Source organism: Phodopus roborovskii, unplaced genomic scaffold (genome assembly GCF_943737965.1).
Source record: "Phodopus roborovskii unplaced genomic scaffold, PHOROB, whole genome shotgun sequence".
Taxonomy (NCBI): domain Eukaryota; kingdom Metazoa; phylum Chordata; class Mammalia; order Rodentia; family Cricetidae; genus Phodopus; species Phodopus roborovskii.
In genome coordinates, this window is record NW_026126721.1 from 402,814 (window position 1) to 430,588 (window position 27,775).

Here is a 27,775-nt window from a genome sequence, read left to right on the forward strand (position 1 = left end):
CGTATTGGAGACAGATGAGAGTGACCATGGCTCAGGAACACAGATTTAGGTCACCTCAAATTCTAGGTTCCCAAATGAAAGCACTTTCATGTTTTTATAGTAACAATAAAGGCAACAAATCAAGACATTCTTCAAATACATTGATGGAAACATCAGAGAGGCAGGTTACAGCAAAGCAGGAAACCTCTGTGGAAGGCCTCTGATGCTATCTGATGACACTTGTAGCTTTTGGTTGGTGGAAAGTCATGCTCTACTAAGTTAATACATTCCAAGGATTTTTTTATCTGTTAGTCAAAGGGGGTTAAATATAGCCCAAGATAAATTGTAATTAGGTTCTGGACCAGTCCACAGTCAATAAGTACTAACCAGTTAATAGGCCTTGTAGAAGTTTGAGTTTGAAAGTGTGATTTCTTTCTGGGAACTTTTGTTGACATCAGTTATATAGCAAGTTCAAACCCAATCTGAGATACATGATACCCTGTCTTAAAAAAAAAAAAAAGACAGACAGTTATATGCATAAAAAATAGCAGGAAAGGTATATTAACTTAGTTAGCTAGTGATCTTAATCCATGGCTCTCAAACTTCCAAGAAAGTTTACAATATGTCCATGCCTCACTACAGACCAGTTAACTAAATCTCTTGGAAGTATTATCCAGGTACTGGTATTTTCTGAAACAACCCAGTTGATTGCACTGGGAAGCCAGTGCCTGATGATCTGCTCTTAAGGGACAAACTAAGTTGTGAAAAAACTTTCTGTAATTTACATGGAAGTTTACTATCCCATCACATGTGTAAGAAGGATCTGCACAATTTTCTCCTTAAAGATACCCTGAAGGCTGACTTAAGGGATAGCATTAACCACTAAGCATGGTTGGGAAGCATTTTGATATGTTGGAAAAAGTGTGCTGTCTATTGAACTAGGGTTCAAATGCCTACTGTGGCACTGTGTAACTTTGGGTTGGTAGCTTGAATCCTCAGTACCTGTGCTACATGTAAAATGGAAATATAGACCTCTATTGCACAAGACTTGATCAAAGACAACTCTTGTTTGAGAAAGTTTTCTACCTCACTCACAGTCCTAACATAAGAAGGCCTGGGATCCTAGAATGCTGCCCCTAGAATGGGCAGCAATGTCCCCATGGACTGCCTGTGAGCCTGATGAGGCTACAAGGTATGCCACAGTAAGGGTGCCTCATGTCCCCACTCCACAGTACCTCTCACGTTTGCAGCCATCTTCTTTTCACAGGATCCAACTGATGCAGTATGTCATTTATGGAATTGCATCCTTCTTCTTCCTGTATGGCATCATTCTGTTGGCAGAAGGATTTTACACCACAAGTGCAGTAAAAGAGCTGCACGGTGAGTTTAAAACAACTGCCTGTGGCCGATGCATCAGTGGAATGGTGAGTACTGAACGTCGGTATTCAGTGGAGCCATGCATGGCTGGCTTTCTTTCTACTAGGTGAAACTAGGAGCTATTCATGGAGGGTCCATGACACAAATACTGTTCTTACCAACGGCCATAGGAATTTGAAAACTTTTGTGTTGTTGATAAAATTTTTGACTGGTAGTATGAAGTCAAATGTCTCCCTTTTTGCTGGGCTCTGTTTGAGAGGAAGATAAATCTTCAGAGACAGAGTTAAAGAACATTTCTTCACAAAAGGAAAACATGACATATAGTACATGCACATGAGTATTTAACACTGGGAAATAACCAGAGCCTTCTGCATGGTAGGCAGGTACTGTACCAGTGAGCTGCATCCCAAACCTTATACAGATTTACAGATTTTGTACATGATATGTCCCTATCAAAATGTTGCACAGGCAGCTGAACATGTTGCTACTCATTGGAGGAATGGTCAGATGTAGAGAAAATACTTGGAAGTCTGAGAAAAGTACTGATGCTGAAAAGAAACATAAGGCATGGTGTGGCCCTCCCAGGAGGAAATGATGCTTCCTACTGTAGAGCTGTGAGTGCACCCCACTGCAGAGGAGGTAGAAGATAGAACCAGAAAGGAGAGGATATGGGTCTGGCTTCCAGCACCAGGAGAGTTCACTGTTTAAAACAGTTTCCGTGAAGGGGGGATGCTATTTGGGTGGAATTCTTTGTGCCCTTGATGACTTGGTGATCTGAACCTGACCATGAAGGATATTATAAGTGCTATTATAGCAAGTTTATTAAGGTAAATACGGGGCTGGTGAGATGGCTCCGGGGGTGAAAATGTTCACCATACATACTATACAACCTGAATTCAAACCTGAGAACTCACAGTGTTAGAAAAATCAACTCCCTGAAGGCTGGCCTTTGACCTCTGCAAGTGTGCTGCAGCACTCATGTACCTGCATATACACAAAACTCACACAGTAATTGAAAGTTTAAAAATGATCATGGTAAATACGATCCTGACTTTGGCAGAAGTAATTCTACCCTGGGAAAGGCCCAGCAAAATCATGGGGACATAGGCTGTCCCAGATGCTGCTCTGCCCAGACCTGGGATTTTGTGTCCTTGGCTGCACAGACAAAGGGGAAAGTGGAGAGTGGGTGTGTTATGATGCTGGTGGGAGTGGGTGGCGCCAGGCCAAGGGACAGGGTCACTGAAGTGCAGAATCAGGAAGGGCTTTATCCCAGACCAAAACAGAGGAAATTGCTTCACATGAGACCAGAAAGAGGAACCAGTGTGAGCTGGGGAGGCCCAGAAAAGTAGTCCAGTCACTTGAATGGGCTGAACAGAAAGAGTGGACGTGAGAGGAAAAGAACACTGCTTGGACGAGGGGTAGGGACCCAATCAATATAAGCCTTGAATCCCAGGTTAGGAATGACATTGGTAGGCAAAGACAAGTGGGATAGTGGCAGGATCAACTCAGTAGTCATAAGATCTGGCCAGTCATTTAGGGGCATGGAGGATGAATTTGGAGAAGTGAGGTTAGAAGACACCATCTCAGAAGTCAAGTGAGACAGACTGTGGAGATGTCAACTGAGCCCAGGCAGTGGAGTAGAGGAGGAGTTCTGGACGTGGTTGTGGGTGGGATGATGAGAGCAGGAAATGAATGACAAGTCTGGCTCCAGTACTGTGCTGAGGAGCTGTGTGCCATTAGGGTGTGGAGAAATTGGGGGGGAGTTCAGTATGACCCAGGGGGGTTTAATACAGCCTTGGAGGACTACATGCAGTTAGCTTGGGGCTGAGATGACTGGGAGTCACCTGTCTAACAGTAAAACTGTAAGCAAGTTTCCACCAAAGTTTGAAGAGGAGTCCAGAGGTACATCATCATCTGCTGGGTATGTTCAGAGCCACCTAGAGACATAATGTCTCTGAAAGTTCAAGAAAGAAGTAGCCAAAGAGATGCCTGCAAAGGGTCCAGATCATTTGATCTGTATGTCATCCCTCCTATTAATGGCCCATTAATGGCCTCCTTACTATTATAGGAACCCACATCCTGAAGGCTGTGGCATATGGTACCTGAAGACGCCTACTACTTTGCCCTGACCTCCCTGCTAGCTCTGTCCAAGTGGCACCACATTTGAATGGTTGTACCTTAGGCTCCTGTTGTCTCTTGTACCAGTCACTGTCCTCCCACAGGGACTTGCCAAGCCTCACTTCCCTCAGCATAGGACAAGGTCATGCATGGGCAGTCTGACAGGAGATACCACTGTGGCCACCATTCCTCTTAAGGACCATATGCCTGTTGTCTCACACCAGCTGGCCTGGAAACTGGGACTTGCTGATTAGACCAGGGGTGTGTCTTTCTCTGCCTACCCAGCACTGGGATTACAGGTGTGTACTACCACACTCCAAGGCTGCTAGGGATCAAACCCAGGTCCCCATGCTTGTAGCAGTAAGCACTTTACCCAGGCCCACTTCGACTTTAAATGTTTTGTATTTATTTAGTGGGATGAGGGCCATAATAACTTTATATATATAGCATACATGTCACGATGCATGTATGATAGCAGAGGACCATTTTCAGGAGTCAGTTCTGTACTCCTACCTTGTGAATTCTAGGGACTGAATAGGTCACCATCAGGCTTGGTAGCAAGTGCCATCTCACTGGCCCCACTTTGGTTTTTGAAGGTTAGATTGCAAAAAAAGTGCAGGGTTGGTGGCACTGCAGCAGCGTGCCAATGTGAGGCGAAGAGATGAGGACTGCTCTGTGTTGAGGAAGGCCTTGCTTTCCTCAGGCCATTGTGGGAAAAAAACACCTATTTGCCCAGGGTCAGGAGGCTGCTGAGGAAGGCTCTGAACACCAGATTCATCATGGTGGGAGGAGCAGCTTCCAGAGGGTGCTTTCTACTCAGTACTGGTCTGACTTCTGGGACCTGACTCTTCCATGGGAAGTAAAGGTTCAGCTAGGCCAAGGAACACTAGCCCCTTCTCAAGTCCCTTCAGTGTTATTAGAAAGTCCAGTAAGGACATCAGTTTTCTATGGACAGGGAAAGAACAAGAAAACCTTTTCTGGAACAGCCAGCTTGGAAGCCTTGAGGAGGAAGATGAGGTGGAACTCCTGAAGTGTGTTAATTTGAATAATTTTAGCAATGTGGGTGCTTCGGAAATTGAGAAGACCCTTACAAGAACAGGCAGTACCCTGTATCTGCAGTTTCCCAGTTTGACCAGTAAGGGGCAGCAATTGGAGCCTTGTGTCCAGGTCATTCTCTCCCTATTGCATAAAGTTAGGTGAAGATGAAATAAAAGAGGAAAATGAGCATCTTAACAGCTTCATTGTGCTCGTGGCAAACTTTTGGTCAAGGTTCAAGCATCTAAAGTTTCCAGTAAGTTCCCTGGATCAGGAAACTAGCAGAGTTCCTTTTCAGAAAAGGCTTCCTGTAGTCGTTGCTATTTTTCCATACCCACATGCAAGGTAAAACAAAGGGACGTGCTGAGAAATCAACACAATGTTATGATTCAGTGACCTGTAAAGACATTCTGTACCTATCCCACCAGAGCTGATGTTTAAAAAGAATATCTCATAGGCTGGCCCAAGTGAGCCCAGCTTTATGCAAGGTTGAGGTAGGAAAATCAAATTTTAAGGAACTTAGTGAGACTACTTTTCAGAATAAAAATATAAAAAGGGAACTGGGTGTTCAGCTCAGTGGCAGAGCACTTGCCTAGCATGTGCAAGGCCCTAGATTCAATTCCCAGTACAAACACAAAATAAAAACTAACAACAAAACACAAGCCTCATTCAGGCCCTGTAACTAATTAGTTGAATGAGCAAGGTCACCTCTTGGGTTCTCACGACTTTGACGGTTAAAAGAGGAATGAGTTGCAAGAGACATGGGTGGGCTTGAGTTTGATACTCAGAACTCAACATAAAAAAATTCAGGCATGGTAGCCCAGCTTGGAATCCTACCACTGGGAAGACAGAGACAAGAGGATCCCTGGTAGTCTATCCTACTTGGTCTGTTCCAGAACACTGAGACACACTGAAAAAAAAAAAAGTGGAAAGTACCTGAGAAACAGGAAGGCAAGTTGTCCTCTGGCCTCCACAATCCACACATACATGCACATATGTACCTACACACACACACACACACACACACACACACACACACACACACACACACACACACACGGGTGGGAAGACTGAGAAAGCTCCAAGTTCTCTACCATGCTAGATCCTTCTTGTGGAACATGACAGCAGTGCCTCCCCTCCTCTTCTATGATGAGTAGATGCTTCTTTCTCAATTGCAGCCAGATCAGGTCCCTCAGGTCTATGGATGCATCCTGTATCCCATGGATCTCACACTGGGCAGAAAAGTGCAGCCCTTTCTCTGAGATGAACTTGCCCATTTCAGTGAGATTTTTTTTTCCCTCCTCTCATTTTCTGCCTAGTTTGTTTTCCTCACATATGTGCTGGGAGTGGCCTGGCTGGGTGTGTTCGGCTTCTCTGCAGTGCCTGTGTTTATGTTCTACAACATATGGTCAACCTGTGAAGTCATCAAATCCCCACAAACCAACGGGACCTCGGGTGTTGAGCAGATCTGTGTGGATGTCCGGCAATATGGTACCTCCTTTCAATCCTGTCCACATTATTCCTTCATTGTCTTGTGCCTATGCCTGGGATGTAATTAGCACATAGACCTCTTCTCAATCATCATAACTCATTTCCTGCCTTCTTCATGAATAGTTCACACTTTTATCTATTTTCAGGAGGCAAGCATCCCTTGGCCTTTATACTTGCTAGAGGGTATTATCTAAGATTTGTAAAAAATAGTTTTCAAGTTAGGTATATAGTTTAAAAGGTAAGACTTTTATAATGTAAAACTACTTTATAATGCAGTTCAATTAAAAAATGATACCCACTGTAAGAATTTATATTTTTTTCCGTTTTTTTTTTTTCTTTTTCTTTGTTTTTATCTCACTATGTAGTCCAGGTTGGCCAGCTGGCCTTGAACTCATAGCCCTACTTCAGTCTCTTGAGTGCTGGGATCCTGGCATGTGCTCCCATGCTCAGATCTTTTCAGTTGCACAATGACTTTTCACCTAATACATCTGTATGTCTGGCTCTTTAAAGAGGGCCTTCTTTAGATGACCAATTACTTCCAACTTGTCTTTACTAAAAAAACAACATAGTATTTCAAAGTCACCAAGATGGACTCTAGCAGATCAGTCTTCAGTAGTCAAAAGCTGGTTCCATTTTTTTTTCTCACAAATGGGATCCTCAAAGCACAGTGTCAAGCCACAGATGGAGCCACTGGGGCCTCTAACCAATTAATCTGGGTGGAAATTGACTTCCTTGCTGAGGGAAGGCCACATCCTAAAAAGGGAGTGTAATTACTGCTCTAGCTAGGACAGTAGGAAAGGGGTCATTGCCAGAAAACAGGGAGGAAGAGAGCTTTCCATTAGAATGAATTTGGAATGTGTCCTGGACAAAGATGGCTCTTTAGTCTTTACACATTTTCTTATGTAGCTTATTCTCAACATCTTATCTTATAGCATTGCATAAAAACTGCCTAAAATTGCCCACAGTAGATCTCTTCTAACAAAGGTCCGGCCTTAAGACAGACTGAAAGGGCCTCGGGCTGGGCACGGTGGCACATCTATAATCATAGGCATCAAGAAGCTGAGGCAGCAAGATTGCTAGTTCCTGGCCTGCCTGGGCACAGACTCAGATCCTGCCTCAAAACAGTCTCCATAAAGGAATATGTATAAATAATTTCTGCACTCCTTACAAAGAACTCTTGCTGCTATGGTAATGATGTTTTAAAATCCTGTCTCAGCCCAGCTGGTTATTTTTTAGAGTACTTGAGTTGCCATTAGAGATAGAAGAGAATGAGAACTTACAAGTCCCTTCCTTACTTTCTGGGAGAAGTGTAAATTGAGCCATGCTAATGTTTAAGCACATTTCCATGCATTAAAAAGAGAGAAGAATGGTAACCCAGTGGGCAAGTGTCACTGCAGAGAGAACTCAAAATTCACAATTAGAAAAACAATTCAGGCTGTGCTCCTGTGGTCAGAACAGACTCTAAGATTCATGTAATCTAAGCACCACTATCATGCTTCATGAGGGGGTTCCCCTGCAAATTAAATTCACTACAGGAAAAAAATAGCCTTGAAAATGTGGGCCAGGCAGTGCAATGCACATGTTTAATCCCAGCATTCAGGAGGCACTAAGGCAGGCAGATCTCAAGGCCAGACTGGTCTACACAGCTAGTCTTTAGCCAGCTAGGGCTACATAGTGAAACCTTATCTACAAAACTAAAATCTGAAATTTACAAATACTGCACTACACTGAACAAAGTAGTCTACAGGAGAAAAAATGTCCAGCTGTTGAACTCTCACATGGAATAAAGTAGCTTAGCTGTTCTTGCTCTATCGCTGAAATAAAGCTTATGGTTGGTTCTTCAGACAGCAAATAACTTGATTGAAAAGGAACATAGCTAACAATGTAAAATTCCAAAGTGGAAAGGTCTACAAAGAATGTGAGGTGGGCTAAGATTGCAGCAAAGTGGTTGAGTGTGTGCTTAGCACATGCAAGGACCCTACATTCAATCCCTGGCATTGCAGGTAGGAGAGAGCATCACCACAACAAAACTAAAGCACCTAAACTGAGGCCAAGCCACTGAGTACTACAGTTTGCACTCATATTCTGTTGGGGTTCATTTCACAGGTATCATTCCCTGGAACGCTTTCCCAGGCAAAATCTGTGGCTCTGCCCTGGAGAACATCTGCAACACCAATGAGGTAAACAAGTCACAGTCCTGAGCACTCACACTTGGTGACTTACAACCTAGGCTGAGAAACAGGGCTCTAGATAATGGCCAAAGGGCTAGGAAAGGAAGGTCTTTTGTGTAAACTGTTGAACTCTGTATAACTACCACTCTTTATAACAAAAAATTATGTGCATTTTATATGGTCCAGCCCATTTAGGAAGGATCCTTAAAATGGTGGGCCTTTTTACTCTCTGCAATAGTTTATGATCCCAGACGTAAAAATCTGAGAAATGATTTTTAGGAATGTTTTCAGAAAAAAAACACTTTGTCACAGACAAATTGTGTTAATTCCATTTTTTAAAATGTCTTGGGCAGGAGAGATGGCTCAGCAGTTAAGAATACGTGGTGGTGTTCAGATGGACGCAGGTTCAGTTCTCAGCAGCTCACAAGCATCTAACTCCAGTCCCAGGAGCCACAACATACTCTTTTGGCCTCCAAGGATACTAAGCACACATGTGGTACACATATTATTATACATGCAAACAAAATATCCATACCCACAAATACATTAAAAACAATAAAGTACCCTAAATTTGTGTGTATGTCAGATTTTTAGTAAGAGAGCAGAGCTTGTTATGAGGGACTTTTTTTAAACTTTTTAGTCCTTATCTGGCATGAACATACCCTAACACTCTGAAATCAAACTTGCTTAATGATATGTATAAACTGTGAGCTTACAACTGTTTAGGAAACAAGTCTTCAATGTACTGATGAGAGTCTATATATCTAAGAAAACGTTGATGTGTTTTGGAAAACACCAAGTTATAGACACAATTGGCCTTTACCCTATCTGGCTTGTCCATTTGTACCTGGCTTGTCTGTTTTTATAGCCAAAACATGGATTGGTGGCCCAGAGGAGAGCCTCCTAACCTTGGCTCCACGTAGCAGTCATCAAGGGACTATAGTATATCCATGGTTGAGGCCCAGACCTTTGCTATTCCATTGTGATTCTGGGGCACAGCCTGAGTATCAGAAATGGTTGAGCCTCCCTCAGTGATTATAACATGAGCCAGGGTTCAAAAGGCGTATGGGCCTATGCACAGGCTGGCAGGCAATAGCTGTAGAGTAAAGCAGCATGTAAGGCCCTTCACTCCACACAAAATTCTCATGGTACCCTATTCTTTTCTAGTTCTACATGTCCTATCACCTGTTCATTGTGGCTTGTGCTGGAGCTGGTGCCACCGTCATTGCCCTGGTGAGTAACTATCCCAGAACACACCCCTAGTGTAGCACTCCTCCCCATGCCTCCACACCATAGACTTCCCTTTCAGCTTTAACCAGCAGATGAAGCAAAGGATGTGTGTATTCAGCTGTGGTTAACTGTTCCCTCTGTAAACTTACCAAATGTCTAGTTTGCAGGAAGTACTAGTAGCTGCCTTGGCACCGACTGATGCAATTTGGACACTGGAAAGAAGAGAGGGTACCAACACCTGCTGACTAGGCATAGCATGTTGCCTTATTGCATTTAGCAATTAGTTCCATGACTTCATTCATGGACAGAGACTCATGTGAGGCACTGCCCATTTCTTTGCAAAGAAATTTTGACTTCCAAATAGAAATATAATACACATATATAGTTGATCTCCTTATGTGCAGAAATAATATTCTATAAAATCAATTTAAATGCTAAATTGTATTATATTGAACATAGCCTGTCAGGGAAATACAGAGTAGCCTCAGGGTAACATTATTCCATGTAGATTTCAGTGTAAGACCCCCTTAGTTAATATATATTGTTTACTCAGTACTACCATCATCACTATTACCCATGTCTGGGTAGTACACATTGTCTCTGGAAGGCACTAGCACACCTTTCTTGGGAGCTATTTTAGCAAAAATGGCACTAAATAGTTTGCTTGTTTACAGTGCAAGCACCGAACAAAGGCAACAAAACCTCATCTCAGTAAACCTCAGCTAGAACTGTGCACACAAGGGAACTCAAATCTTTAACTGCTTTGCACATGTCCAGTCATGGGTGAGAGAATATTGTTTTGGTGGGGACATATTTTACCAAGTAGGCAAACTTGGAATCTGCACACAATGAGAATCAACTTATAAGAAAACAGGCTTGCATGCATGTCTGGGTGTAACTGGTGGTGGCGGGGTTCTTTGTTTATCACTTGAAGGAAACTAATTTAAAATTGGGAGAGCAAGGAGATTTCAGCTGCTTGAGGATGGCCCATACCCAGTTTTCCTAACCATTAAGTCATTCCTTCCCATGAAATCATGGTGACCTGTTCTCTTGGCTGAGCAACAGGCAGGAAGACTAATTGCTGCTGAGCAGGCAGTTTGGAAAAGATGAGAAGAAATAGGGCAGTGAGCTTCATCTCTCATACTGCTGACACAGCTCTCTATCTTGTTATTCTTGAACCATATCCAAGGCTTTTTAATAAGCTTACTGAGGACAGAGCCAAGGACTTACATTATGTATGTGTGATTAGAAAAAGTCAAGTGCTAGATGAGAAAAGTCATCTACTTTGATTGGAAGGTGGGGAGAAAGCCCTTAGACTGTGAGCTGGCACTCATGCTTGCCCCAGTTTAGAGGTGTCGCACCATCAGCCCCCACTGCCTGTATCTTACTGTCCTGTTTTGTTCTCTTCCACCAGCTGATCTACATGATGGCTACTACATATAACTATGCGGTTTTGAAGTTTAAGAGTCGGGAAGATTGCTGCACTAAGTTCTAAATTGCATAAGGCTGATAAGGAGCATTAGAGAGCTCAGCTCTGTAGCGTGAATATCACTGACACTCCAGACTAAAGCAGAGTCTAGCTTTCTACAGTTTTGCTACAGTAATTTGTATATAGCTTCAGTTAACCCACTTTGCATGGTAGACTAAATAATATGTCTTACTGTATGTGGATTACAAAAGAATACAAAAGAATGGGGTCTGGCTATTTCACAGTTTGAAAAGGATTGTTATTTACTGACACTGGTTAGCATCCTTTGAAAAATTATTTTCTCGAACTTAAACCTGGAGCAGTATCTCTAAATGAAGTATTAACACTTTGACATACATGCATTTTCCGTTATTTTTGCTTGCTTGATAACCAGCCTTAATGATGGAAAAGAAAACAAGTGCTGAAGATGGAAAAGTTATAACCTAGATTTCATTTTGTCATTCTCTTTTCTAGAAACTATCTTATATCAAATGGTTTGTTCATTACCAAATAAATGCCCTTTCAAGTAGACCAGATAAAAATTTGAAGAAGGGTGTCACCCATTTTATTTTTCTGAAAAATGGTTACATATTTTTTGCATAACAGTTAAGTCTTTATAACCCACAAAACTAGTAACTTCAAATTGTCTTGCTGAATAGTAACTGTTCCCTCATAACTAGGTTCTTAAGTTGCATGTAAGATTTTAAATTGGAAGAGAAGTTGGGCCCAGACCTGAAGGTCTCATATACGTTGAGAAGGAAGTATGGCATTTAAGGAAACTGAGCTGTGTAGATTTGTTTCAGGCAGTAAGAAAATAATGAGAAGGATGTGTGTGCCACAAACTATAAAGAATGATAAGGATTTTTATGTGAAATGAACTTAGAGGAAATCAAGTAAAGGCAGTTATAAAAGGGAGAATAGTTTTCACTGCTAAAAATGCGTTAGCATACAGACAGCATACTTAGTTTTTAATTTTGGTTTTGACATTCATTTCATTTTTCCACGTTAAATATACAGTTCTATAATTATTCAACACAAACATTTTCCATACTTGTAGGCCTTTGGGGAATCTTTCTTTATCCACAGTTAAATCTTGGCCCTAGACTTTTAATCCTAAAAGGCAATGTTTCTGAGCTTCTGCATTTGTCTTTAAATTACTGTCAAGATGGTAAAAAGCACTGTCATGTTTCATTTTGACTTCTTAACAATAACTTTGGCCATTTTATTCCCAAGTTTACTATATTTGCATACTAACTTTTCTTCAGCTCTTAGTATGAAGCCAACTAGTAGAGCATGCTCTGCCTCTGACAGCTCTGCTAGCAGGAGAGCATTAATAGTGAATAACCCTTGCCCCTCTCCAGCTGATCCGTCTAATTTGACTACCAGCTCGCTTTGCCTTCTCACATGCTCACTAGCCATCATGCTCACCCTTCTTTTCCAGATCCACTTCCTCATGATACTGTCTTCTAACTGGGCTTACTTAAAGGATGCAAGCAAAATGCAGGCTTACCAGGATATCAAAGCAAAGGAAGAACAGGAACTGCAAGATATCCAGTCTCGGTCAAAAGAACAACTCAATTCTTACACTTAAGTGTTTGCCAGAGTGTGTCAGCCGACGAATTTACAGCTCTGACAAATCATCAGACAACTGCTCTGCAGTACAGATGTGTATCCCACCAAACTAATGTAGACATACCAACATTTCACTGTCTGTCTCAAGCTGCTGGGGTGGATCTATAGGAAAACCTTCCAGTGGGTAAATCATTTTCTTTAGAGTAAATATTGGAGGTTTCATGTTAGCCATTTTAAAAGGCAACACTTTGAAAGAATAACCATTCATCCTTTGGAAAGTTGTGGCATGTGCAATTAACTGCTAGAGCAGTTCTAACACAGGCAATGGAATTATATCATGCTCCTTGATGGGGACCTGTGGCATGCCAGTATCAAAGGATGTGACTCTAGATATACATGACACCTGTCCTCGGGTGTTATCAAAATAGAAGTGGTATGAAGTTCATTTCTGATAGCTGACCTTTACTAACCTTTGGTTCATCAAAAATATTCCTTCAAACTTGTAAAAATTAGCATCCCCAAGGTCTCACTCATTCATTACCCATGCCACTTCAGAAATCTGTTAGTAATGCTAAACTGAGCTGCAATTACGCTAAATTTATCAGTGCAGAAGCTGAATTCAGAGGAGCTCTGCAAAATCAGCTTTATATTAGCTCACATTGTAACAAAATGATAGTGACGATTCAGTGATCACCATTCTTGTTTGGAAACAAATGTCAGCTCTGCCTTAATATTTGCTTTAAATTTCTAAGAATTTATATTGTAACCAGAGACCCATAATTCCTTCATAGACTTCTGTTCCGTGAATATTTTTCTCAAGAAGTGTTACCTTGTTAAAATGACCACCATTCTAAACCATTTTAAGTGGTCTGCATAGTGAGTTTACAGTTTCATATCAACTATCTAAAACCTAACTGCAAATTGACCAGACCTCTGACCTCCTTTTATAATAGACTTTAATACATAAGTAACTTAAATTAGGGTTGGTATTTGTTTGTTTTCTTATCTAAATCTTAATTTCCTGGAATAATAATGTTTGATGTTCAGCAAGAAAACTGCTTGTGTTTAAGCCATTTTCAAAAGAAACTTGCCTTCTAATTCATTGTGTTCCAGAACATTAAGTGACTAATAGGTACTGGGTATTAGTGATGGTAAGCTTTGTGTTGTTCTTTCTGGAATGATCCATATAACTGTGGGGTGCATCAGTGCTTTTCAAAGGGGCTGCATACTATAGGGTTAACTATGTATATTCATGTTAAGAGTTACCTTGTGGTTTGGCTATTTCCTGGATTTTAAAACATATACATGTGCAGAAATGTATTCAAATGAAAGGAAGCATACCTTTATCAAGATGCTATTAAAATCGAACATCAACTATCGTACTTCATTTGGATTTTTTTCATTTGGTCAATGCCGAAAACGCCTATTTGAATTCTTTTTAATTGGGAGACGCTCTCTTCCGTGTAGAACAGTTGTTTCAAGATAGCTTAGCGTTTTGTTTTCCTGTTGCATGACAGAATTCAATATTTTTTTTTTCCAGCAGTGGAGGTGCTGTTAGAGTCCAGTGTTCTAGAAGAGGCAGTGTCTAAAGCCTAATTTTACTTTTCTAATTCTGGTAGCTACTGCCAGGAATTTATGGAAGTTTTGTTGAAGTAGTCTAATATTTTTTATGTAAAGAGCATTAAATTTTGCTATGTATAAATTTTTGTAACCTAACAGTGAATCAATATTTTCTATCAGTGCCAAGGGCTTCCTGTAGTTCTATTCAAGTGTTACAATAAATATTTGTAGATAATAGTCAATACTTGTGTATGCTTATTTTAAAGATCTATTTAGGTGGAAATAGTTGTGATGTACTAAAGAGTAATGAAATAAAATTATAGCTTCATTTGCTTGCCTTTTTACCATACATAAATCCTATCTTTCTCTGTTCGCAGTACTGTGTCATTTTTAAATAATATAATTCAAAATTTCACATTGGTAAAGAAATGTAGTCCATAGGAGAATGCTACAGGTTTTATTTTGCACAAACACACAAAATCTGTTTTTAGCAAGAACAATTTGAGAAAATATTATAACCCACTGGGCTATATTTTGTATAAAATGCCACTGGCACTTAAAAGGTCTGTGAAAGGCACAGTTTTCATAGCTAGTTTCTCCAATAACAAGCCATCTACCTACAGGATTAACACATAGCTTAATCTTGAGCAAAGTAGAAATAATGGGGAGCCTTAGTAAGGGTCTATACGTTGCTGACTCATTTTCAAACCCACAGTCTAGGGGAAAAGATCTATCTGGGGATATAATTCTAACAGTTATTCTCTGAAGGATACTACTGTAAAGATGTTGGCCTATGCCTACTATAAAATATTTTAGATCAGGTAACATATACAGAAATAAATTTGGGGCTTTTTGTTTTTTTCTAGAAAGGCTTTCTTTATGTAGCCCTGGTTGTCATGGAACTCGCTTTCTAGAGACCAGGCGGCTTCAAACTCAGAGATCTATCTGCCTCTGACTCCCAAGTGCTGGGATTAAAGGTGTGCACCACCACTTCCTGGCTAAGTCTGGGGTTCTTTTGTTTTGTTTTTACAGTTCTGGAGACTGAAAAGCTCAATAATAAAGTGCTGGCAAGTTCAGTGATTGATAAGGGCCTTGGCATATATAGTGAAGTTCTTGGTACTTCTGAAAGGGGTGATTGCTGTCACTCTAAAAGGGTGAGAGGCAAATGGGCCTATAGTAAGGTCATTCATTCCATTTAGGACAGTTCTGATTTCATGTCTTAATCATCTCCTAGAGGACCACCTTCTAATACCATCACACTAGGGTTTAAGTTCCAACATATGAGTATTGGAGGACCTACACATTTAACCACAACAGATAGCAAAATATTATAGACATTACAATGGAAAGATTTGTGTACATGTCTAGGCAGAAAACTGTGCTGGATGGCTTAAATTTAGCAAAAGCAGGCCTGCAGCCTAACAAAATAAGTTTCCAAATAGGTATAACTTAAGACAACATCAGAGAGGGGAGTGTCCTTTTAGTGTAATGAATAAATTCCACAGATAAAGGATGGCAATGTATGCCTTAAAAGGGAGACAGAGGCAAACAAATCGGTACATGTTGAAGGCCAGCCAGGATTTCAGGAGTGCTCAAAAAATAAAAAAGGTGGTAGAAGGGTTTGACTAACTCTTGTTATTTGTTTCATACATTATGGTACCTAATTAAAACCATGTTTAAAAAAAATCACTACACACAAAATTTTTGACAATTTTTATTACAGAAAAGTAAGAATACTATTATACAACTTCTTGTATGTAAGAAGCTAGACAGCTAATGTGATTACCAGACGTCATCTGGTTCTTCATGGGAAAAGCCTGGAGAACTAAAGAGAAAAATCAGATATTTAAAAAACCGATGCCAGTTATTTTCAACCTGTGGGTCATTACAGGGTGTGGGGGTAGGTGTTGAATGACCAACCATTTCACAGGGGTCACCTAAGACCACCAGAAAATACAGATATTTACAATTCATAACAGTTATGAAGTAGCAATAAAAATAATTGTATGGTTGGAGTGGCGGTCACTACAACATGAGGAATTGTATTAAAGGGTCATGGCATTAGGAAGGTTGAGAACCACTGCTCTACAGCTTCATACTGCACCTACTTCTTTTCTGTAGGGTTTTATCAGAGTCAATTTCAAATAAAATCACAATGGACTTTTTTGAAGCCAGTGTTGTTTTGGTTTTGTTGCTTGGTTTTGTAGCGACTCATAAATCCCTAGCTGGTCTCAAACTATGTAGCCAAAACTGACTAAATTTCTAATCTTCTTGCTTCCACTTCTGAGTGCTGAAATTACAGGCATACATAAGCACCATACCCTGTTTATGAGGTACTGGGGATTGCACCCAGGAATTCCCACATTCTAGTTAGTTAAACACTACTGAGCTAAATCTCCATCCCTTTTAAATTCATTTATTTGAGAGACTCACTATGTAACCCAAGTTAGCTTCATACTCTTAATCTTCCAGCCTCAGGCTCTTCAATGCTGGAATTACCAGCATACATTACTATGCCCAACTTTCAAATTTTTAGTGATTTAGTAATTTCTTTAAGGCAAGCCTAACTATCTGATCATTTGTAACTGACAAAATGAGCAATAATGGTTTGCCTGAGAGACAGAATGTTTGAGGGAACAATACCTTTCGTCTTTGTCACTAGGTGCCATCGTGTCCACTAGTGAGCATTCTCTGCCTGATTGTTTTGAGCTCTTCCACAAGATGGGGAAAGAAGAAATTCAAAACGAGTTAATGTCATGAAACAGATGCTTTTACACTCGATCTTAGCAGGAAGGCCAAGAATCTGTACACTTTGATTTCTCTAGTAATTATTTTGGAAACATATGTAAGAGACTAATAAAGGCCTCTTTAAAGGCAAATTTAGCAAGCACATCAAACTAATCCAATAGAATGCATTTTCAATACTCATAATTCAGACAGAAAAAGTTTTCATAATTCATCACTACTGCTTATTTTCAAATAATGACATCCCAACTGATACAAACTGACAAATCAGAATCTTTTCAATGTTTTTCCTAAACAAAGAATGAATTTTTGTAAACAGTGTAATATATTTTTAAATATTCATGGTTCCATTTCAAATATTCACTTTTTAGTATTTAACCTTTTTGTCTTCAATAGAGAACACATGTCCCAAGGTGTTGGAAGAAGCCTCCCCAGTAACTACCCTGTCCTCTGCCACCCCACATTGCTATCCATAGAACAGTCACCTTATCTGCACTTGATTGTTCCTGTCTCTGCTGGATGATTTTCATGTATTTTTCCAAAGGATTTTCACCATGAGTTGATTTGTCTTTTGGTTCTTGAACACTTTTTTCTAATTCTTCTTCTATTTCAATCTTCAATGATTCTTCAATCATTCTCTAGAAACAGGCCAGTGTCAAAATAGGAAACACATGAACATGTTTTAAAAAGCTTCTCAGTGTTTAAAAATCACAGTAGTATGATCCTTATCATGGAAGTAAGTAAGTGTGAAGTGTGTGTGTGTGTGTGTGTGTGTGTGTATGTGTGTGTATTTAGACTGAAGTCATTGCTACTATTAGATAAATATGTCATTTCAAAGAAAGAAAGGACTAACCAGAAGGCCAAGAAACATTTCTAAGACATGTTGAGTAGCTAAAGTAATCCTTCTGCCTAGCACTAAAATCACAACACAAAAGGCAAGGAGAGGTACACAGAGAAGATGTGTGTGCCTAGAAGCCACTGCAGACTGACTAGAACCACCTCCTTACCTTGGCTCTTCCAGACTGATTAGCTGGCTCTGTTAGAATGTGTGTACAGAGAGAAGGTACACAAACATGAGAGTACATGTGAATATCTTTTCAAAACCAAGATGTTCAGAAGGCAAACACAACAAGGAGAGGAGAGGGAATGCCTCTGAAGTTACCTGCTGCTTCTCTGACCTCACAGTACTACTGGCTCATATCCCTGAGCTCAAGGTATTTGCTGAAGGTATCCATGGAGAAACTTCTACAGAGATTTAAGTGACACATTACCCGCTCCTGCTCCAGTTTTTCCAGCTCTCTTCTTTCCCTCTCTAGAGCTTCTTGCTCATTCTGCCTTTGTTGTTCTCTCTGCCTCTGTTCCTTCACTTGGAGTTCCCAATGCTGTTTTTCTTCCTTTTGTTCTCTTGTTTGGCTCTGATCAGCATCTAAAAGGACAGAAAACAGAGTAGCTGCCAGCATCAGACTTTTCACAGCTAGTTTTCTGCAGGCCTGCTTGATTTTCTGATTCTGATGACCTACTCTAAACTGTTGCTACATTTTAATTGTCTTCCAGCCCTAAGACTGACCCCAGCAACATACCTAGACTTACTCTTTCCTGAGATGAATATAAGCCACCACACCACAACCTCAACTGTCCTCCCTCCATCCCATATCGTCCTCACTCATCTCCTCTCCCTGACTCAGCCTCTCCATAAAAAATCCTCCATTTCTTCCTTCACATTTGAGTTCAATCCCTCGCCTAGCTTCAGAACCATCAGCCCTGATTTCCACAACAGCTTCAAAACCCTATCTCCTAAAAAGATGCTCAAGTCATTCCTACCACACACAGAAAAGAACTCCCTCCTCTGCCACCACTCTGTTCACCATGTGTATGCAATGCCCACGAAGGCCACAAGAGGGTGTCAGATACCCTGGGACTGGAGTTACAGATGGCTAAGCTGCCATATGGCTGATGGGAATCAACCCTGGATCAAACCTGGACCTTCTGGAAGAGCCATCAGTGCCTTTAACCACTGAGCCAACTTTCCAGCTCCTCCCTAGGGATCATCTTAACGCCCAGTCATCTCCATATCTTTCTTCATTCCCAACCATTCTTCTCAGTCTCACCATGTCTTTAATGGGCTTTCTGTCACAGGCATGGAGAAATTCCACACTAGCCTCCTCCCAAAGTTCTTTCATCATCTTTGTCTAGATAAGTCAGATACACAAAATTATAGTGCTAACAATTCAAAAGGCTGAGCCCCAAGTTCAAGGGCAGTCCAAGCAACATAGTTTATCCCATATCCACTGAGCCACCAGGGATTATGTGCTTGTACAATTGATCTTGCTGTTACAGAGACAGTTCTTCCACGAGGTCCTCCTTTTACCCTTCAAGTGATACATAAACATACCAGTGGTTACCTGCCAGTATATTATTCTTTCTTTCTAAAACATAGCCAAGACCAGAAGCATATGCATTAGGCACCCAAAGATACCACATTTTGACCTTTACTTTTGCCTAGGTGAAGAGGCAGAGATGAATATATGAGACTTTCTCGTGACCAACACATAACCATGCTGCTGATTATTTATAAAGCCACATCTCAAGGGACTTACTCATTGATTCCCTTTAGCTATTATTTTTGTTCCTTCTCATAAGTATGTGAACATGGCTGCTGTACCCTCTGCCCCTCATATCCCTCCCACCAAGGGCATGAATGATGGCCTGCTGGACTCCTTTACTGCACCCACCCTCTTTTTCGCAGACTCTCCATGAAGGCAGGGTTTTGGTTTGGCTCACTGATTATAAACAGCCCCTAGTCAAGTGCCTAACAGAGAGAAGGTGCTTGGTTGCCTTTGGTTAAATGAATTACCTTCCAAAGTACACTTACTCAGGAACAAGTATCATCAAAATCACTTGCTGCATTCAGTAGTCCCTCATGTTCATGAGGACTGTGGCTGAAAGCAAGAAACCACTATGGAGAGACTTTGGGTATGTGATGGGGGAATGTCCTTCTGTATATATGTTTCTGCTATTGGTTGATGAAAAAAAAATACTGTTTGGTCAGAGATGTAGGAAAATAGGTGGGGCTAGGAGAGGAGGAGAATTCTCGGAAAGGTAGGCAGAAAAAGCCTGCCAAAACACTGTCACCATGTAGCTGCAAAAGGAGTAGCTGGTCCGGGCATTCTCCAGAAGCCAAGACTTAGATTAACAATTAAGACAGAGCTAGCCAATAAGAAGGCCTAGCCACCAGTCAACTATTTTATAATTAATATAGCGTCAGTGTGTTTCTTTGGGGCTCAAGGGCAGCTGGACCTGGCAGGACAAGAAACTTTCACCAATTGAGTGTGCAGGGGGTGAGGCAGGGTGATATGACAGTGTTCCTGTTTGGGCAGCACTAAGAGGCAGCTTTAAGTAACACATTTCCTTTCAAGTTTGAGGCCAAGAAGAAAAGGACCTGGCTGTTGGCTTGGCTGGAACAAAGCAAAAATTTCTCAGTTCTGCACTTCCACCTGACAAAGAAGTGGATAAGCTGAAGAAGAGAAAGCAGCACTGGCCAGGCAGCTGTCTAATGATCACTTTCCTCCAGTGACAATGTAAAGATATCAATAATTATGAAGATTGAAATATAATATTTTTCTGTCCTAACTTATGGCATAAGTAAAGCAAGTAAGACAATAAATACTAAAATATTGTGATATTAAAAGCTATACAATGAGACTTGATCATTACTTGAGGTTTTTAGCATAATTTATAAGAATGATAAGGTTCCTTATGGAACAATTTTTGCAGAAGAGGAGCCTTAAAGGAAAAACATTATTGCTTTGCCCGACTCTGACCAAGTAAATGTTTTTTAAAAAGACTTAATGTGAAGTCTTCCTCTCAAGAGGTTTCCAGTATGTTATTAACAATGATAATATCAGAAGCCCAAGTCTCTGAATAATCTATGTTTATGAATTCCTGCATGGTCAGAGAGATAGCTCAGCAGGTAAAGATTCTTGCTTCCAAATCCAAGTTTGATCCGTGAAAACTGATTCCCACAAGTTGTCCTTTGATGTCCACAAATAAACACACAGAAATAAGCAAACAAAAATCCCAAACACGGAAACAATGTTGAGCCTTGAAAAAAGGCTTGGGGGTTTAAGTGTTTGTTACTCTTCCAGAGAACCAGCATTTGGTTCCCACAATCCATCCATCACCAGGCAGATCACAACAGCCTGTAACTCTAGCTCCAAAGAATGAAATGTCTTCTTCTGACCTCCCAGGGCCTTGCACTCTCATGCACGCATACAAACACCAGTGTCCATAATTAATGAAATAAATAAAGAAATGTAAGAACAGAAGAACTTTAGCAATCAAGAAATAATCTACAGAGGACACAGATCAGGACAGAACATAAGGCTACTATTTACTGCTGGTTTAAGAAAAGAACCACTTACTTGGGTAGTCATATGAAATTGGTCTGGAAGGCACAGTAGCTGCACCAACATCCATTATAGGCATATCACCAGCAGGGTGAAGTCCTTCTGCTTCTGGCTTGTTCCCTGCAGTCACATAAGGTGCATAATTGTGCTTGAGTCCTTCATAACAGCAGAAAGTCAAGGAAGGGCTATGTAGTGCAGGGATGGAGGGTGGTTGCGAGTTAGGGAGTAGTGGGGATAGATGTAACCATGGAACACTAAAACTGTACTAAAAGCAACTGATGGCCCTTTCCTACAGGGTTCTAAGTCCAAATACTTCAAGGTGCTCATCTCTCAAAGTTTCTTTCTATTTTAAAGAATTAATTTGTTTTTTTACAAAACTAGATTCATTACTCAACAGAGAATTCATTTGTTTGCAAATAAAATCCTTTTATTTCAATTTAAATATCCACGATGGAAAGCCAATCATCTTCCTGGTACATATGAAGGAGGGATCAATAAGACTTACTGCTTAACTGAGGAGCTTTGGTTGTTGAAGCTACTGGAATAGGAAGATACAGTTTTGTTTTGTTTTTAGGGAAGAGGCTCCTACAAGGTTGCCCCTGCTCTAGTGGATGACCCTATACATATGCACATATGGACAGCTCTAACCGGACTCAGCGTGTTATGAAATTGGAAGGGGAACATGATGGAGGGAGAAATGAAGAAGTCTGAGGGGGAGTAGGCAGTGGCTATAATCAAAATACATTATGTATACACGTAGGAAATTACGAAAAATAATGACTTAACAAAGTCTATTAAACAAAGTCTATTCACAAAATTCACTAAGCCTTTTCATTTAACTATGCAAAATGATTCTTTCAGATTTGACAATGAAATCACAAGCCCAAATGATAGGTTATATACAAATGTAAAGAATTCTCAAGCTGGAAAATCTCAGAGGTAATGGGTTCTAGAGCCTTATTGTACCTAAAAAGTAGGGTGATAAAGTCCAAGTCAATGTTAGAGCTAGGCCACCACTTTCTTGACTCTCACCTTAATTTTTGTGTGTACACACAGAGGTCAGGTGAATATTCAGTGTCTTTACCAATCACTCTCCACCTTACTTTTTGTGACAGAGTCTGTCACTCAACCCTGAAACTTCAGTGATTTGGCTAGGCTGGCTGGTTAGTGAACCCCCAGGAATCCTCCTGTCTTCACCTCCCCAGTGTTGGATCATAGGAATTGCACTACTGCACACAGCTTTTATGCATGTGTACTTTACAGACTGAGCCATCACCCTAGCCCCTCATTTGAATATTCTTCCACTTCCATTCTATCAGTATAACTTAAAGAAAAATCTCATATTCCACAGAAAGGAAAACGAATGGACAATGAGAAAATTACTTATTTTTTTTTTTTAATTGAAGTAACCCTAACTCCAACCTTGAAATACTAAAGATTCACTTTATGGCCTTAGTTTTAATGGGGAAACTATGAGATATAACCATTTTTTCCCAACCTAATAATCTTTGTGACAGAAAAATGCAACCTAATAATCTTTGTGACAGAAAAATGAAACAAGGCTGGCTAGATGGCTCACCAAGTAAAGGTGCTTACCAATAAGTTTGATTACCTGAGTTCAATGCCTGGGACTCATGAGGTAACAAGAGAACTGTCTCCTGCAAGTTGTTCTCAGATATCCACATGTGCTATGGTACACACATACACATACATGTGCATGTACACACACACACAATAAAAGTTGTTTAAAAGAACTTGTTGATAAAATTGCTTAAAAGAAAAATAAAGCAATGTATCTGTACCTTATCACAAATTAGAAATGTCCCAATATACAACTATTTTGCTAAAAGAAAGCTTTCCTACATTTTCTATGCCTAAAAACTGGTATGTGTGTATCAGGGTAGAAGGAAAGAGATGGCTCATTGGTTAAAAGTCCTGGTTGCTCTTAAGGAGGACCCAGGTTCAATTCCCAGCACCTGGCATACCCATGGCAGATAACAACCATCTTTAACTCCAATCAATCCCAAGGAATTTGATATGCTCTTCTGGTCCCTATGGGCACAAAGCATACAGACATACAGGCAGGCAAAAATATCTCTATACATAAAAATAAATAAAATTTTAAAAACTGCTATATGGCTAGGGAGATTGGCTCCATGAGTAAAGTACTTGCTTTCCAAGTGGAAGCACCTGACCATGTAAAAAGGGTCATGATAGCAAGTGTCTATAATCCCAGCATGACTAAAGAATGATGAAAAGCCAAGACAGGAGAATCTCCATTAGTTAACTCACCGGCTGTGTAGCGTGGCATACCTCTGAACCCTATGCAGGTGCCATGTAACATGTGTAAACATGCACATAGATACACACAAGACCTAATATTCAAAGCTTACATCTAAAAGGTGGTTCATACTCCTCAGTAACTTTTAAAGATTGCTCGTCCACATTTGAAAATTCGCCTTTGTCTTGAATTTCAGTTTGTCTCTGATAAAAACTGGATTGAAAAAATAAAATACATGAATATGAAGTGTTAGTAACATAAAGAGAATAAGGTGACAAAAGTTTTTTGGTTGGTTGCAGAAAATAATTTACAAAACTTTTTGATTTTTTTTAAGACTGTTTCTCTGTGACTGGTCTAGAACTCAATATGTAGCTCAGAGTGACTTCAAACTCATGGTAATTCTCCTGTCTCAGTCTCCTGAATGTTGGAATTATAGGAATAAGCAAGCATGGTTGGCTCTGAAATCCATTTCATTGGCTTATTAAGAAATGGCTCTATTTGCTTGAGAGATGGTTTGGTACTTAAAAGCACTTGATACTCTTCCAGAGAGCCTCGGTTCAATTCCTAGCACGCACATGCTTTCCACAACAGTCTGTAACTCCAGTTCTAGGGGATCTGACACTCTCTTCTGGCCTCTGCAGGCACCAGGCAAACATGTGGTACACAGACATATAAGGAGGCAAAATACCCACACACATTGAGAAATAATAAGAATGTCTGTAGGCCCCAGTTGTAGAGTGATTGCCCAGCATACATGAGATCCTAGTTTCTATCTCAATACATCTCAAAAGAGGAAAAATGAAAAGGCGTGTGTGTGTGTGTGTGTGTGTGTGTGTGTGTGTGTGTATGCGTGAGTGTGTGTGATAGGACTGAACCTGCTCCCTTATTACCACCCCATGTCCTTAAGTAGAATATCGTACTCTCACTACTATTCCTAGGGTAGTTTTCCACTAACCACAACCCATTTTCTCAAAAGACAAATTCCATAGACCATCAGCACAAACCAGCTAAAAATGTAACTTTATAAGCCCAACTATGTGTTCTCATACTGTTGGTCTCTATACTCTTTTTGGCTTTCTCTTAAGAAAATTCAATATAAGTTGAGCCTAGGGACTCATGCCTATTGCCTCAGAGTTCCAGAGACAGACAAGCTGGAGGACCAGTGCAAGTTTGAAGTCAGTCAGCCTGGGCAATATAGCAAATGAGTCTGCCTGAGAAAAACATATAAAAATATTAAAGAATATAAATGCCCTAGGACCATGGTAGGCAGACATTGCAGTTTTTAAGTCTGAACAGGTAAGTAGCATTCACAAACATCAGGTGCCCAGCTGGAACCCACAAGCAGAGATTCAGAATCTCCTGCTGTGGCCCTGCCTGTGAATAACAGCCCCATGCACCCACTGGCCTAGTTTCTAAAAACATCCATTTCTTTCTACTTTGACAATCATACCCTAGAGTCCACCATTACTTCAGAATGTTTTATGATACACAAACTGAAACCTTGTTTATATTTAAATGCCAAAACATTTTTGTTTTTGTTTGTTTTTGAGACAGTCTATGTAGCCCTGAACTTGATATGTAAAACAGGTTGAACTCAGACATCCATCTGCCTCTGTCTCCTCAGTGCTGGGATTAAAAGTGTAAGCCACCACACCCAGCCCTCAAAACATATTTTTTGAATGACATTTAGATGTGTGAAACTTCTCCAACTTTAAAAATGAGCCAAATTTGCTCTAACAAAATTTATTTACATTTGTCTATCTTTATGAATGAAATCCAACCTAAGAAGATGTTTATTAACACAATTATCACACTTTCTCCTTCATAGTTCAGATGACTTTCAAAGATCACAAATGATTTTATAATCTAACTGTAAATTCCAGACTGCCCTATAATCTTTAAATATTGCCTTAAAAAAGCCAAAGGAGTGAAAGTCAAAACAGTAGTAGCATGAGTCAACAGAAGCTCATGAGAAAATAACTTACCAGGCATTTTTCTCTTGAGTGCTGGACAAAGAAGGACCACCAGAGAAACTGTGCCTAGATGGAACAGGCGATGGCTGGGCTGTTGTCCTGTCAGGACAAGGATTAGAGGAAGCAACATGTGACCCACCTGCTCTGTCAAGACAAGGGCTGGAGGAAGCAATGTGTAATCTACCCAGACCTATGAGGTAGAAGAAATCAGGGCAACAATGTTAAAAGTTGCATAGAGAAGGTATCAAAGTGTTTTTTAAGTTGAAAATAAACCCTATGCCATCCTTGCAAATAGCCAGGCTATGTATGAGATCCACCAAGGCAAAGATTTAAGATGATTCAAACACCAAAATCAAACTGTGCTAGTAACATGAAACATACAAAACTAATCAGCAACAAGACAAAGGCCATATTGCTCCCTCAACACTTCTGAGTGCTAAGGAAACTCTAGACTTTAACACTCTGTGCTGCTGACTTCTACAGCACCCTGTGACATGGGAAGGCTACCACTGTTGACCAGCGAATGGCAGGAAGAGAACACCCACCACTGCTGGAACAGGCTCCCATAGGCTGACTACTGAGTATACTACCTGAGTCAAATGCACCTATGTCACAACCCTCTGGACAGTGGCTTACCTTCCAGATACATTTCCTTATCAAGGCTTCTTCTTGATTTTGGATGGGGTGTAGAGGAGAGGCATGTAGAGGAAGAGGTCCTTCGTGGACGTGAAGCCACACTGCCCATGAACGCTTTGGACACATCATTCTTTTCTTCCTTTAGCATGTCCACAAGAGGCTGTTCAGAGACAACCCTGTCCTCTGCAGAAATATGTCTATCCATGGAACTGGAAGCTATGCTTCTATAAACTCCTACTGAGTATACAGATGAAGGACTCTTTGCTGTCTGAGGACTCATAGCAGGATTCCGAGTAACTCTTCGATGGTAATTTCTGAACGCTTTTTCCAAACGCTCAGCCTCTTGCTCTAGCTCTCTTACTTTGGCTTTAGTACTACTGGCTACAAACTCAAGGTCAGAGTCTGGGGAACTAGCCTCTGTCACTGCATTTGCATAAGGTAGGACCCTTGACATAACTGCACCTGCCATAACCTTGTTCTGCTCAAGGGGCACATTCAAGAAATCCCCACTTGTATCCCCATTGTGAGGCGCCATCTTGCCACTCACTAGACCACTCAAGGAATGAAGGGTCAGAGACTGCTTTGGATTTCGGAATACTTCATTCTCTAGGGCTGCAGGTCATAAAAAGAAAATTTGAGAAATGAGAAGAAAAAGCTGTGAATAAAATTAAATTATGCTCAAGAATATCTTTAAAGTAGTAAGATCAAGATTGCACACTAAACAGTTTTGAAGCCATAGTCATAACTATTAACATTTACCAAAAGCTAACTTTATGGATCGTCTTTATAAACATGATATAATTTCACAATCTGTTATATATGAGTCTGAAATGCCTACATCTGAAAAGTGAAAATATGTAATGTTGGGTACAAAGTCTATCCAGATCTGAACTGTAGCAAATCCATTTAATAACTGTTTATTCCAACCAGCATAGATACTCACACAATTGACTGCAACACAGTGTCTCCTGCACTCCCCAAGCCTAAGTATCAGATAATTCAGCCAGGAATTGTGTTCCCGAAGTGGAGGTCAGCAATTTCTAGAGGTGCTGAGATTTCTTTAAAAAAAAATCTAGCATCTATATGCTATCTCTTACCCTGTAACATCTTATGATGTTACAAAGACAAGTGTACAATGGACTCGGACCACATGTGTGGACTGCAGGAGGGCTCTAATTTCACTGATTTATTTCAACATTACAAGACTACTATAACTTAAGTGTCTGGTAAACAATTACTAGTAGAAAATGAGGAATTGAAGAAGAGTTTAGAAAGGAGTAAAAAAAACTAGAAATAAAACTAGATGAGGTGGAAGGTACAAGGAACTAATGAATTCAAGCAGGAACTGAGGTAAGCTCAGATCAAGGAAGGACAAAAGCCAAGCTGAATTGGAAACAAATACACACTGGGCCCAAAAGCAATTGAAGAAGAAAGCATTCAAGCTTTACTACTCTTTCTATGAAGCAGGAGAGATGAGAGACACCTATAGTGAATACAGAGTAATGAATTACTAGCAGTAACTAGTGTTTGAGTGACTTCCATATAGCAGCTCATGCCCGATAGCCATTCCATCTTTGCTCAATGTGGCCCAATAGGAATCTTTATCCCCATTATAAATGAGGAACTTGAGGATGGTGTTATGCCCAAGATCAAACAATTTCAACTGAAGGCCCAAACAAAAACAGGTCTCCAATTCTGAAAGCAATTTTCTTAGCACTCAGCTATCCTGCTTC

At 40.4% G+C, this 27,775-nt stretch overlaps 2 protein-coding genes across 8 annotated transcripts in view; one reads left to right on the forward strand and one right to left on the reverse strand.

The window, feature by feature from the left end:
• Nucleotides 1-14,329, forward strand: part of Gpm6b (glycoprotein M6B) — a 141,418-nt gene extending 127,089 nt beyond the window's left edge. For 4 of the 6 annotated variants that reach the window (XM_051174894.1, XM_051174892.1, XM_051174888.1 and 1 more), the window contains 5 exons: nucleotides 1,247-1,403; nucleotides 5,829-6,000; nucleotides 8,107-8,180; nucleotides 9,339-9,404; nucleotides 12,311-14,329. In XM_051174894.1, the coding sequence (XP_051030851.1) occupies nucleotides 1,247-1,403; nucleotides 5,829-6,000; nucleotides 8,107-8,180; nucleotides 9,339-9,404; nucleotides 12,311-12,460 (619 nt within the window). In that variant the 3' untranslated portion in view covers nucleotides 12,461-14,329. Of the gene's footprint in view, nucleotides 1-1,246; nucleotides 1,404-5,828; nucleotides 6,001-8,106; nucleotides 8,181-9,338; nucleotides 9,405-10,815; nucleotides 10,961-12,310 lie in introns of those variants that run through there. The other 2 variants (XM_051174889.1, XM_051174893.1) reach the window with 1 other exon arrangement.
• A 1,370-nt stretch (nucleotides 14,330-15,699) lies between these two features.
• Ofd1 (OFD1 centriole and centriolar satellite protein) overlaps nucleotides 15,700-27,775 on the reverse strand; it is a 52,018-nt gene continuing 39,942 nt past the window's right edge. For both annotated transcript variants that reach the window (XM_051174882.1, XM_051174883.1), the window contains exons 16-23: nucleotides 26,043-26,654; nucleotides 25,419-25,596; nucleotides 23,546-23,646; nucleotides 21,168-21,272; nucleotides 18,018-18,172; nucleotides 17,232-17,384; nucleotides 16,645-16,712; nucleotides 15,700-15,826 (exon numbers count right to left, since the gene is read on the reverse strand). In XM_051174882.1, the coding sequence (XP_051030839.1) occupies nucleotides 15,784-15,826; nucleotides 16,645-16,712; nucleotides 17,232-17,384; nucleotides 18,018-18,172; nucleotides 21,168-21,272; nucleotides 23,546-23,646; nucleotides 25,419-25,596; nucleotides 26,043-26,654 (1,415 nt within the window). In that variant the 3' untranslated portion in view covers nucleotides 15,700-15,783. The remainder of the gene's footprint in view (nucleotides 15,827-16,644; nucleotides 16,713-17,231; nucleotides 17,385-18,017; nucleotides 18,173-21,167; nucleotides 21,273-23,545; nucleotides 23,647-25,418; nucleotides 25,597-26,042; nucleotides 26,655-27,775) is intronic.